At 44.3% G+C, this 13,724-nt stretch overlaps 1 protein-coding gene across 1 annotated transcript in view; it reads right to left on the bottom strand.

Moving 5' to 3' along the window:
- The window catches only part of SDCCAG8 (SHH signaling and ciliogenesis regulator SDCCAG8), a 155,362-nt gene that overhangs the window by 112,212 nt on the left and 29,426 nt on the right, over window positions 1-13,724 (bottom strand). The window contains exons 9-10 of the mRNA XM_087828849.1: window positions 12,567-12,705; window positions 3,774-3,926 (exon numbers count right to left, since the gene is read on the bottom strand). Of these exons, the coding sequence (XP_087684975.1) occupies window positions 3,774-3,926; window positions 12,567-12,705 (292 nt within the window). The remainder of the gene's footprint in view (window positions 1-3,773; window positions 3,927-12,566; window positions 12,706-13,724) is intronic.

The raw sequence follows: 13,724 nt of genomic DNA, 5'->3' as shown, positions 1-13,724 counted from the left end.
TAGATCTTAGCTCCAACCTTTATAGTTTTATTGTTTGTAATGACATTTTACTTTTCCCCAGTAAATACAGATTTTCTAGGCTCTTAATTTCTTACTCGTATTAGCAGTTTTAAAATGAAAAAAAAAAAGCTACCTTACCCCAGAGCAAAACATATAGGGATATCCGTCAGCTTTTAAACTGTTACAACAAGGACTGATAACGAATTTGAAATAATAACCCTTGAAGTCTACCATTGTACACTTTCACAAATGTAAATTCAGTTTTACAACTAAATTCAATAACTAAAATTTTATGATAAAAATCAAGATTGCCTTTGAAATCTATAACTGAAGTTGACACATATGAAAAAAAATAAGTCCTGTGGCTGTTTTCTAATCTAGACAGGAGATGCATTAACTTTTCTGAGGATTGTGGAGAATTGTCTCTTTGACTTATGGTTGTTTATATGTCCTTTTTATCATCAAAAGATTGGCTACAAATCTAATTTGTACATAAAATTACTTTTGCTAACACAAAGCTACAAACCATTCTTATGCACATTACAAATCTGAGCCCGAAATTAAAGGTCAAAAGAAGTTAAATGTAACCAATCAAAAATATTAATTTAATTTCCTTAATATAAAAATTCAAGTTCACGAATCTACATGTGATGAATGTGTCATGATAGCTTTTCTGGAGCCATAGAGCAGCAACAAACTTTAATTACCAGCTACTAAAAAACCATATATCACTTATGCGGAGATATTTATGGTAAACATATAAATATTGTGTGGTTTTTGAAGTAACTATTAGACATATTAGCAGAATTGCTCATTGTAAATACTGAGTCAGTTTCTATTATAAGGCATGTGGCAAATCACACTCCTTCCGTATGATTCCCTCCCTCTGCCGCCCATCACTTCTCCCTCCTGCCCATTACCTGTCTGCTCCCTCCTGTCGCCCACTTCCTGAGGCCTCCCCTCCCGTCGTCACACCTTCTTTTCCCCCACGCCCACCATCTGGAAGTCACCATGACTCCGCAGGAGCTTCTCCATCCACATCTGTTGCCGAGACAAAAGCAACACAGACAGCTGGCACACTGCTGGGTGTCCAGGGCAGGGACATCAGGTAAGTCCTTTCAACTTTGACAGGGGCGAGCGAGAGACAAGGACACCCAGGTGGGGAGGGCTTGACAGAAATGTCTGCACTAAAGCAGTCCCCGGTGTCCTGAGCCTGGGATAAAGTGGCTCTCCCTAAACAAGGGACGCAAGAATCGCCGAGTCTAGCAAAGGGCTACTGTCCAGGGAAGCAAGTGAGCGCCTGAGAAACACATGATGAATGACGGAGCCGACACCCGAGGGGCTCCTGCAACCAAAGGCCATCACTTAAGACAACAAACAAACACAGCCAGCACCTTTCCCGGGGAATGATTCAAAACCTGTCTAGGTAGAAGGCATCTGCTCGCCTACAGCTTCCCACACAAGTGATTTTTTAAGAAGACAAAAAAAAAGAGAGAGAAAGAAGAAAAGTCACAAAAAGAAAGAAGTCTTGCAAGCAAGCATTCCTGCTGCCAGGGCCGGGGCGCTCGCTCTAGCACTAACCAGGGAACATTTACAACGTTGTGATGAACTCGTCTGTCTCCCATTCGATTAACTTCCTGTGCTGGGCAGCAAGACAGACACTCCCTCCTGCTCCCCTGGGAGGAAGAATTATATTGGATTTTCAATTGAAAAAGTGAGATTCAGTAAGTTAAGTAATTCGCCCAGGTTCATTCACGCTCATAAATAAAGGGTAAAGCTGGGCTCTATATACAAATCTGTCTGCTTTTAGTCACGAGAAGAGCCAAGGAGTCTGTCTAATAAGACGATTCTCTTTCTCTGGAGTATGCAGTAGCCGCAAGCTAAGGTTTGTGAAATGTCCATTCCCAGTCAGGTATTGTATTGGGTACACTTTCAAAACATTCTCTTATTTAACCCAATCAACTCCTTGAGTAGATCAACTCCACTTTTGTCAGAAGAATTCTTCAAGGTCACAGTAAGGTCAATTTAGATTCAACCCTAAAGCCCTTTACTCCAAAGCCACTTTCTGCCATTTGCTGGCGACAGCGCTCGCCTCAGTGCTGGGACCACTTTCAGCTCTATTCAGGCACCTTGATTTAGGGCAGGGCCTTGAGATCAAGTGTCAACCAAGACTTACTGGGGGCAAAACAAATGAGTCAGACTCAGAAATATATTGTATTTCCGTTGTCACCTTTATTCCTGAAACAACTGTCAGTCTAAAGAAGAGGTTGTGTTACAGTAAGAGCGCCTGGAATACTGCCTGGTGCTTTCAGCCTTCCTTTGTCTTTTCTTATCAGGAATTCTCATCGAGATTTTCACACAGTAGAACTACTCAGCAAGGCAAAAGTTTCCACTCAACAGCCCAGAAAATAAATAAAAACCTCCGAGGTGTGAAGGGTAGATGGTCTTTGCAATTGACACCATTTCCTCTCCGGTAGCACTCAGTTCATGAGTTCACCTCCCTCCACGCCCCATTCGTGTTGGTCGGGGCCAGGACTCCCTCCCATACTCTGCATTTCTAACTCTCCCCTAGCCTTTGAAGCTCAGTTAAGATGCCACCTTCTCCATGAAGCCTTCCATGGTCTCTTACAGATGGGGATCCTTTCTGATCCTCTGAACTCAGCGTTTTGTTCATACCTTTCCAACGGCACAGGGACTTTCTGTTGTCTCTTGTATTATATTCATTCATTCATCCGACAAAAATATACTGAGCACATTTTATGTGAGAGGAACATCCCAAGCTATGAGGATGTCGAGAGACCATACAATCAAGGCACTCAGGGTAGTTAGGGGAGAAGATCGACTCAACGAGAACTTGCAGTCAGTTGAGTTATGGGAGCCCACAGGAGAGGCGCCCACTCATCCCTGGGAGGTTGTGAGAGGAGCTGGTATCAAGAAGAATTTTGAAGGATCCATCAGAGAGGGCAGGAGGCAAAGCACAAGCCAACTCCTGAAATAAAGAAGCAGCTTGGCAGGTCGGCACATGTGCACGTTTGAGAAAGGACAAGTATGTCAGGACGATGGGAAGGAGGCAGGTTTGGGAGCTCACTAGAGAGCTGAAGATTTAGAAACCAACACCACATATACGGCATTAAAGCCACCGGTACTAAAAATACCTGCATCTAGAGCTCTGCTAAGTTCTAGGTCCCTTTTTTTTCCCCACTGCTCCCCCTCTCCCCTTCCCTCTGAGATCCCTCAGTCTGTTCCATGCTTCCATGTCTCTGGGTCTACTTTGTTCATCTGTTTATTTTGTTCATTAGATTCCACATGTAAGCAAGAGCATGTGGTATTTGTCTTTCTCTGCCTGGCTTATTTCACTCAGCATAATATTCTCCAGGTCCCTCCATGCTGTCCCAAAGGGTAAGCGATCCCTCTTCTTTACAGCTGCGTAGTGTTCCATGGTGTAAATGTACCACAGCTTTTTTATCCACTCATCTACTGACGGGCCCTTGGGCTGTTTCCAGATGTTAGGTATTATAAATCGTGCTGCTGTGGACATAGGGGTGCAAATATCGGAATCATACCAATTATTCTATTTGCAAAGGTCAGAGAATACAACACTGAGAAACTCATGGATAAAAGAAAATTTGTATGAACTCTAAGCGATAAGAAATTTGACTCCTTACAAGATTTTAAAATGTAAAGTTCATTCAAGAGTTGCAGCCTACAGATCACTGGTGACATCCCCACAAACTTTCCTCCAAGACGCAGACATCAAACTGAACCCTGAGTACCTTGGAGCCCATGTCCTCCCTTTCTCTCGCCAGGTCCTTCTCCATCATTTCTCTGTCCGAGGCCCTTTTCTCCTGCTGAGAGGCCAGCTCTTTTTCAAGGCGCTCTGCCTGCCTCTGCAGTTCACTCCTCAGCTGCTCACACTGGATCAAAGCCTGCGGAGTAGGACAGAGTACATGGGAGCTCAGGGTTTAGAAAGACAAGGGGGAAACGAGACAATTAAGCTTTACTTTTATTTAAAACACCGAAAACACACTATAAAGTCAATTAGACAACTCTTCTATTGTTTGAGAGTTCCACTTACTGATATAACGGTGTTCAAATCCTACATTTATTCACATATTTAAATTCTCATAATTAAGGCTACATTAACTTCTCAACTGACAAAATTCAGGTAACGGACCTTGAAGAGGGCCGTTGATGAGTGAGAATTCTGGAAAAGGGGAGCAGAGAAATAAAGTGTTCCAGTACTTCCAGTTCCATATCACACTTACCGTACATGGACTATGTAAGTAACCAATTTAACTGATTTTTCATTTGCTCATGGTTAATGTTATTTGAATACTTTAAACAATAAACATGAAAATTTTTAAATGAGATGCTGAATTTATCATTACATGCAAGCCTGTTTTTTAACAACATATATAAATAATCAAATTTCTTCAGATATAACTAAGATAAGATTGGTTCACTCCCCTTACACACATAACTACAGTAAAAATTAGGTACCAATCCAAAGTTAAAGTAAGGAAAGACTCCAAACAGCATTTACTACTTAGTTTTATGAAATGAAAACTGTCATCTTTCGTTTCTAGTCATTTAAAAAGCCGAACGGTCCGTGAGTCTCAATTTCCCAATCTGCAATTCCAGAAGTAAAAATTCTATAACTTCCTCTTGGCTATGTTTATGTTTATATATAATACCCAGTAATAAACTATGACTTCAACATCCCAATTAAAAACCCCAATAAAATTAGGTTGCTTCACACAGAATATCGGAGTCATTCTAAGGTGTCCTGGTCTCCTCCCAGTGGCTCTAATTTACAATACCCTCCTCGCCCATCCTCGATTTCCCCGAAGACAGAAACCCAAGTGTTATGCGACTCACATACGTGCCTGTAAATTTCACAGCCACGTGTGTTGTTCATGGAGACAGACAACGTCTCAGTGAGCACTGACTGTAATTTTCATGCATAGCTCTGCCTCCCTCTGGTGAAAGCTTCAATAAATACAGACAGCAAATATCTAGGACGTGTGAGCTCCCTGTCCTCCTCTGGAAAGTATTAAACTACAATTTCTTTCTGACTCTTCTGGAAAGTTCTGTACTCCTAGATAAAGCGTGAGGGTAAATTAAGTTGTCTTGGATTAACTGGTAAGCAAATAAATAGTTACTAAAAAATGATTCTCCTGGGGAACTAGTCTCAAGTCCAGGGCTAGTTGAGAATGTTTTTAAAAGAAAATTTTAAACTAGTTTTTAAGAGAAATAAAAAAGCATAATTTTCCTAAAATTTAAGGCCCTGGAGCTTTTAATGTTATGAATTGGAGGCTTTTGTGCTTCAGAATACAATCGCTCTCGTGAAAAACATTTTATATGAACCTAATAAAAATGTTCATAACTTTTGGTAATGTAATGAATACTACTGGGATGAAAGAATAAAATCACCGTTGAATATAAACCAATACGTCCAATCAGAAGATTTTTCACGGAACAAACAGTCAAGTGTAGAGCCAGTGGAAGGGGCTGCAGGAGATCTAAAGATCAGGCTGACGTGAGGAGCAAAAGAATCCATTCAAAGAGTTTAGTCAGCTCAGGAGCAAGGGATAGGAAGTGATCCCGGCAGAACAAGGGGCCTGCAGCCAGGAGATGATGACATACGGCGAAAGGCACACAGCGCGGAGCTGCGGTCACTTAGGCAACACCACCGCTGGAGCCTTGGCCGTGAGGCCGGCCTTCGCGTACTAGGACCAGCCGCCAGTAACGGGACACGGAGGGAAAATATTAGATGAGCAGCTGGCTATCTTGGTACGTGACCAGTGAGTCGATATGATAATACGGCATTTACTTTTATTTGTTCTGATTTCACAATATATGCAGGGTCACAATGAAAAAAAATGTTAAGGCTTAATCACAGTTGGAATTAGGCAAGTGGCCTGCTCGCCTTTCTCTTACAATGGACACCACGTACGAGAAAGATTTGGCTCCACTAACTATTTCTAGCCCTGGCTGGTGTGGCTCAGTTGGCTGGGCGTTGTCCTGTGCACTGAAAGGCTGCTGGTTAGATTCCCAGTCGGGGCACATGCCTGGGTTGTGGGCACCATCCCGGGTAGGGGTGTGCAGGAGGCAGCTGATTGATGTTTCTCTCTCTCTCCCTCACCCTTCCTCTCTCTCTAAAAAGCATTAAAATTTTTTTTAATTAACTTAAATTAAAAAGTAAATATTTGTATACTATTTCCATCGAAGCTTTTTCTTTTCGTTTTCGGGTTCCCTCTCCTAGTTTTCAGAATCCCAGCTGACTCAGTACGCCCTGATTATAGTCATCTAACCAGTCGGTAAAGGCCTAACTGAATTCTCAAAGGCCAGGGCAGTAAACGGTCCATCGCAATGAACTGATAGGTCTTCAGAGGTGGCCGAGTTAATCTGGGGCCCACAGCTACCATTTCCCCCCGCAGCGGCCAAGGTAGTGGCTTCTCCCCTCCCCTGAGCACCACCCTGGGAAATGGTGGGAACAGCTGCAGGTCTCCAGGAGCTGAGAACTCACGGTCCCCCGGCCCAGTAGACTCCCTCCTCAAGGACCTTTTCTCTCCTGGGAAATTGCTTTATTTGTGGTCGTTCTATGTGGTCATTCTTGATATTCCCAGTCCTCGTTTATTAAACCAAAGAGTGTGCATTACTATCTTAATGGGGTCAGGACATTTTCTAAAAGAAATGTTCTAGTCAAAAGAAATGATCTAGTCAACTCAATTTTTAAAATAGGAAACCTGTTAATATAAAAAAGTCCTTTCCAGCTGCCAGGGTTAGGATCCTAGAAATCCTTGTGATAGAATTCATAATTACAGAATTAAATACATTTCTCACACTTAGGAATGTAAACTTCAAAACATATGAAAATGTTTTTATTTCTATGAAATAAAGCCCACAAAATAAAAATGGCTACCAGCATGTTTTAAGCATTTAACTTACAAAGAGTGTAAACTATTAATATTTAATTTATAAACTCCTATTTACCAGAAACCTATCAGCCAGCCTTATCCCTATAGTTTGTGTTTGTTTTCGGGCAGATGATGTACATATCGAGAAGCATTATTTTCAATGCCTGTGACTGTAATGAAAATATTCAATGCTTTTCTGATATTTTTAAAAATTCAGGTTTCTAATTCTTGCCTTCCTGATTCTGCTGTAGTCCAGGAGAAAGAATAATTTGGATCCTTGAAAAGGAGAAAAAAGGATTTGGGGCATTTATTCAACCTACTGGGTTGGTATTTTTGAAAACAATCCTTCTTGGCAAGGTTATCTCATTTACATTTGCTCATGGTAACCATGCCAAAGCCAAGGGTTTCCCTTGAAAAGGAAGCAGCAAGGCTGGGCCTGGTTAACAACCTTCGGTCCTGAGGCTCTGCCGAGGCGTCACCGAGAAGCCTCTGCTTGTCTTCATTTATCCCCAGGTCAGTTTTTTTCCTCTCTTAAGATTATGCCCATTATGATGACTTGCAGTTTTCAAAGAAAAACAAAAACATTTATTGAGCACTTACTATGTGCCAGGTACTTTGCTAAATGGCTTATGTGGACTGATTTATTTTGCTCCCTCACTAAATTTTAAGCGGCTCTTACTCAGTTGAAGAAACTGAGGCTTTAAACCATTAAGCAACTTGTTCAAGATCCAAAACCTAGAAAGTGGCAGAGTAGAAATGTGACCCGAAGTACTTCCACAATGGAATCTATAGGTGTGAAGTGATAATTTTCTCATTTATAAATGTATTATCTTACACATTTCTCAGGTGTTTTCACTGCCACTATAAATGTAAATATATAAAATAATTCCTCCTACTTACTTGCATGCAATATGCAAAATCGAACACTAGATGGCACCAAATGTCAAGGAATTATAAGAACAAAGTCACCCCCTCATAGCTCACTAATAAAGTAGTCGGTTTCAAAATTAAAATATGTATGTAATCTCAGTTTTTATTCTCAGAAAGCAGAGCTACTGATGTGTTTTAACATACCTTAGAGATAAAACTAGTAGACTTGCACTGCATTCTGTAAACTGCTTAGAAATCAATCCTTGCATTACTAATTTTAAAATGCTATAGATTCACAGCAGCTTCTCTAGTTCTTAACTGTTAAAATTTTTAAACTACATACTACACAAATTCTTATGAATATTTAGAGCTAATAATTGACTTTAACTCAGTTCAACAAACATTTATTGTGCAATTTTTACGTAAACGGCCAAGTGAGGAATACAATAATAGATGTCACAGGGCTGACTTTTAAGGCTTTTGGTGGAGCGAGCTATGTAAACAGCTACCAAAATTGCACACAGATCAACAGGAATATAGAGAAGGAAGAGAGTCATTCAAACAAGAGGGGGCTGGGGAAAGCATCTGAGAAGACGGCTACTTGACTTGAGCCTTATAGGTTTGAATAGATAGTTCACAGATGTATACAGAAGAGTCGAGCATGAACAATTCATGGAAATGCTCATTTGTGGGCCACATTTTGAAAACAGGACAGATCACATGAAAGTGTCGGGAAAGACCAGGACAGAAAAGTCCTGGTGGGGCCATGTCGTGGCAGATCTGGAAGGTCACGCTGAGGCGTTTGTCCTGTAATCTCCTACAGGAGGGGAGGTGCCTGAACAGGGAAATTTACATCCAGGAAAACTTGGGCATCACGTGAAAGACTCACTGGCATTAGAGACCTGAGGGAGACCCTTGAGGGCGCAGTGTGGCAGCGTGAATCAGGCTAAGGGCTGTGAAAACCCGACTGCAGTGTGTCCAGAAGAGAACTCTCCCGAGGGAATCAATTAAGTGGAAGCTGATCCAAAGAAGGCTCCTCTTGTTGGTTTAAACAACAACATCAGGTGTAGACAGGTGAGGGGGAGACCGAAGAGGGAAGGGGGAGAGATAAAGGAAGGCGTGACGACAAACAGCGCAGGGTCCCTGAACCCCTACAAGTAGGCGATATCAAGAGCTGAGAGAAGAGATCCGTCTTGGGAAATAAGAGGGCCAGATGAGCAAGAAAAAATGAGCAGAAGACACACTTGGTGAGTGAGAAGGAGCTTGGGAGGCTCTCATCAGGAGGCCGTGAGCTCAGTAAAGTGAGTCATCCACTGAGAATGAGGGGCTGAGAGCAGGGCTGGGACGCGAAGTGCACGTCCCGTCTAAACGCGCTTATAGCCACTGAGGGAGACCAGGATCGCTCTCCTGGGCACCTTGTTCAATGGCTTTCTTCAGCAATGCTTGATAGACTGAGAGTAATGATACCAAAAAAAAATTAAAATGTGATTGGCCTTAACTTTCACTGGCACTGGGAAAGTAGGTAAACTGGAAAGAATAAAGGAATTCTAGAGGGTTAGTGAGGACACACTGCAGCTCCCTTAGTCAGTGGATGTTTAATGAGCACCTATTAAGTGCTAAGTACTGTGCAAGATGCTAGGGATTTCATAGCGAACAGATGGCTATATTCCTTCCAGAGATTTTAAAGCTTAATGAAGCATATGGGCAAATAGGCACTGTTGATTCATTTTGATAAATGCTGTAATGAGGAGCGGTTCCTAACTGGGGGCAATTTTGTTCCCTTTCCCCCCAGGGGACATTTGGCAATGTCTGGAGACATTTTTGGTTGTCAGAACTTGGAGAAGAGGGGTGTGGTCCTGGCATCTGGTGGGTAGGGGAAGAGATGCTGCTAAACGTCCTACAATATGTAGGGCATCCTCCAAAACAGAGAATTATGTAGCCCAAAATGTCACCAGTGCCCAGGTTGAGACACCTGCTGTAAAGGTACATAGGAGTTACATCAAATGTGGACATGGGAACAGAGATTTTCCAGGGAGAGTGGCAGGAAAGCTGAGACCTGAACAAGTGGAGAAGATATCCAGGCAGTGGAGTGTAGAAGAATCTGCATGGCAGTTACGAAGACCCAGCGCTGGCCAGGACACAGCATCATCAGGGGAATTAACAGCCATCCCCCCTCCCATCACTACTTACTGAGAAAGTAGTTTGTGCCAGAGTTTCTACAAAATAACCTATATGTGCATTTTAAAATGCAGTTCCCGTTAGCAATCCAGTGAGTCCTGTAGTATTTCCATTTAGAGAGGAGGGAAACGGAGGCACAGAGAATTAAAGAACTTGCCCTAAGCCACACAGCTAGCGAACAGTGAGGCTGGAAGCTGAGCTCGGGCTGGCTGACTCTGATATGACCGTGCCCCACACTAGACCCTACCGCCCCCCAGCTGACGGTGGCTGAGCCTGTGGGAAGACAGGGAGTAAGAGGAGGGTGACAGAAAGGGACACGGGAGGGTTAAAGGGAAGCACTGTGGCCGACATCATAAACTGTGAGGGTGGCGGGAGACCCCTGAAGGACTTTACAGAGGACGGTCACATGATCAAATCCGCCTTGAAGAAAGATCCTTGCGGCTGCCTGGGATGGGGAAAGGCAGGGACACGAGTCTTTCATGATTCATAAATCCAGAGCTTGCACCTGAATTAGAAAGGGGACAGTGGAGAAAGAATCCCAGTAACTTCAGGAACTAAGAGCAGTGTTTCGTGACTGGTTGGAGTCAGGCACAAGGGGACGATGCCAGTCAGGTTTCCTGCCGGGGCCTGTCAGTGGACAACGGTGCCATTCAGTAGGCGGGGATCGCCGCAGCTTTGGGGAGTGAGTGTAATGAGTTCAGTCTGAGATTGTCAAGTGCACATGGACATGGAAAGGGAAGGAAACCAGCCTGCAGACAGCAGGTAAAATGAGACAGGACAGGCGGCCGGACAAGTAAAGGCAGGAATGAAGACACTGAGCGGACTAACTGGGGTGGGAGCCAGGGGAAGGGCTCCGGTCAGAGAGCAGGTTCGGAATCTGAGGTCTCACGGGCACGCAGCTAACGTGGGAGTGACCGCAGAACAGCGGAAACCAGAGCTACGGACGCCAAAGTGTGTCGGGACCGTGCAGGGACTAAGGTGTACACCTCCCAACAACGCGGATACCGAGGCCTTTAGGCTGGTGAAAGAGGGGATGCTGCGGAATGAGTGTCAGTGTCCCTCCGGAGGCATACGTTCACCCCGGCCCTCCAATGCGGTGGTGCGAGGAGGTGATCAGGTCACGAGGCTGGAGCCCGCGCGAACCGGGTCAGTGCCCTTATAAAAAGGGACCCCAGAGAGCTCCCTCACCCTCCCACCACGTGAGGATGCAGGGAGAAGACGGCTGGTTATGCACCGGGGTGCAGTTCTCCCCAGACACCAAGTTTGCCGGTGCCTTGATACTGGACTTCCAGCCTCCAGAACTGTGGGAAATAAATGTTTGCTGTGTAAGCACCCAGGCTGTGGAATTTTGCTAGAGCAGCCTGGATGGACAAAGACAAGGGGGAAAGGGTCAGATGCTAAAGCTCTTGAAAAGTGTCAGATACCACAACTATTTTATCAACCCAAGTAATAAAATGGATGCATTTCTTTTAAAAAAGTGTCAAACAGTGTCATCCAGATTGAGAGTTGACCTTGATTAAGGTTGGGGAGAGGAGTGAAGTGAACTCTGATTCCGCCATGTCGCCAGATGAGAGGAAATGACTGGCAAAGGGCCTTTGCTGGAGGTTCTGAGGGTCATGATCAAGGGACAACTAGACCTCAGTACAAACAAAGAAACGGGAGTGTTGAAGGAGACAGTAAAGTGTGTTGGGGAGTTTGGTCAGCACCGAACATAAGTTTCAGACGGCACGGGGACATCAGTAATGAAAAGAGCGATGGTCCAATGGTCTGGGAAGAGTTGGGGTTGAACCTGATAGAGAAACAAATGGATAAAGCAGTGACTGAGAGGAGGCTTACTGTAGAGTGGCCCAGGCTTTTAGTGAAACACTGATGCTCCCGTGTGGCTCAGACTGACGCTAACCAGTAGAATTTCTGTGACGGTGGAAATGTTCTGTCTGCATCCACAGTCGATACAGTCACCGCGGCTACCTGTGGACAGTGTGTCTAGGGAAAATACAGGGCAACTTCAATGGATTGAGGTGTGGCCCCCAAACACAGCTATGAACCAAGTGTAACTCCTACTCTTCAAAGTTCCTACAACACCGCCTGGTCACTAAGTGTTAACTCTACTGTCAGCGGCGGCATCACTAAACAGGTCTGATTTAGTATATACAGCGGATCCAGTCTCATAGCTGAGGACGCTATTAAATACATATATTATTACCTGTGGCATATTTGGATGTTGTCAGAATTCCCCGTGTATAGAGAAAAAACATTTGTCTTTAGTCATCCATGAACATGCACATATGGGTGTTAAGACTTTAACAGCAGTAAAAATTATCAGCAAACAAAAAGATTAAATAAGAGCCTCCCGAAGCCCTTCACCGCCATGTACCATGTCCTCTGAACAGTGATGTAACGAGAGCACTAGCAGACGCGTAAGAGCTCTCCAAACAGCAAACTGGTTTAACTTAGCAGAGTCAACATTAGCAGGTTGGTACTCGCTTTGCGCGTCTGGATAAAAGAGTTTAGTTATGAAAAAATGAAAAAAGAAATACTCAGAGGGAAGAAAAAAAAGAGCCATCACGGCATGTCTTGATCTAATCTCGTTAGACTTGCCTTGGTTTTCTCGAAATTGGCTTCCTCGGTCATCTGCACAGCGCGCTTCACCTGCTCGTAGGCGCCGGCTTCTCTCTGCTGCACGTCCGTCAAGCTGCTCCTTACGGAAACCAGCGCGGACATGAAGTCATCTCTCTCCCTGTGGGCACAAAAAGGGCATTCAGAGCAAGCAGTGACCGAACGAGCGTGCATTCCTAAGTCAGGAAGAAAAAAGCACCGAGACGTCCTAGAAGAAGAGCCAGGGCGCCGGCTCGGCACACACAGGGCAGCGCCCCCGAGAGAAAGCCCCTCTGTCCTCACTTGGCCAGCGGCGGGCAGGGCAGCGGAAAGGCTGTGAGCATTCAGGGCGAGAGGCATCTGCGGGGACAACGGCCTATTGTGCAGAGACTGGCACACTGAGGGGTGCAGACGAAAGCCCAGGAGAGAGGAAAATCACTAAAAATAAAGGGGGGGGGGCTGGGAAGGAAGAAAGCAACCAGGTAGGGAAGCTGGGGACTGTACCCCAAAGTAGAGGTTACCATATAAAGCGGGGGTGACAATGGTTTTGCTTACAATGCTAATTTTCTTATTTACTGGAACAAATACATATCCTTTCCTTTTTATCTGCCTCCACAGTCCTCTTTTTCACTCTTCTCTTCCAATTAAGTTCTCTCTCCTACTTAGGAACACTTCTTCTTTCCGTGGGTGGTACTGTTGAATCCCTCAAATGCCCTGGTTACCCGCAGAATACTCATAAGTTAAGAAAACCTTACCCACTGGGTTTCATCATCGCCTAGGCCCTCCCCCCCCCACACACATCTGCAGCAATTCTCCAAAGAGCCCCAAGCTAAGCTATTTGTCGGGGCGAGAAGTGACCCGAATGCCAACTCGCTCTGGCATGTGAAACAGCAAGGTTCCAATCTTAGGGGATAAATGAGCCCCACATAAAAGATTCCAGGATGCTTGGAATGTATCCACCGGATAAAAATGAGAAAGGGAGGCGGGAAACTTTCTATATGCACAAAGTTTAAAAAAACCCTCCGAGTTGGACTGCTATGTGTGTTTTGTTAAAAGGGCTCAAGTTTAAATGGTGGTTTCAAGTTCAGCTGAAGTAACCGCTCGCAGATTCCTTGTCGGTGCCAAGTTCCAAACTATCAGAAAACAGCCAACTATGATTTT

This window comes from Miniopterus natalensis, chromosome 21 (genome assembly GCF_054644295.1).
Source record: "Miniopterus natalensis isolate mMinNat1 chromosome 21, mMinNat1.hap1, whole genome shotgun sequence".
Taxonomy (NCBI): Eukaryota; Metazoa; Chordata; class Mammalia; order Chiroptera; family Miniopteridae; genus Miniopterus; species Miniopterus natalensis.
The sequence above is the reverse complement of the archived record's forward strand: the minus strand, read 5'-3'. Positions and strand labels throughout refer to the sequence as shown.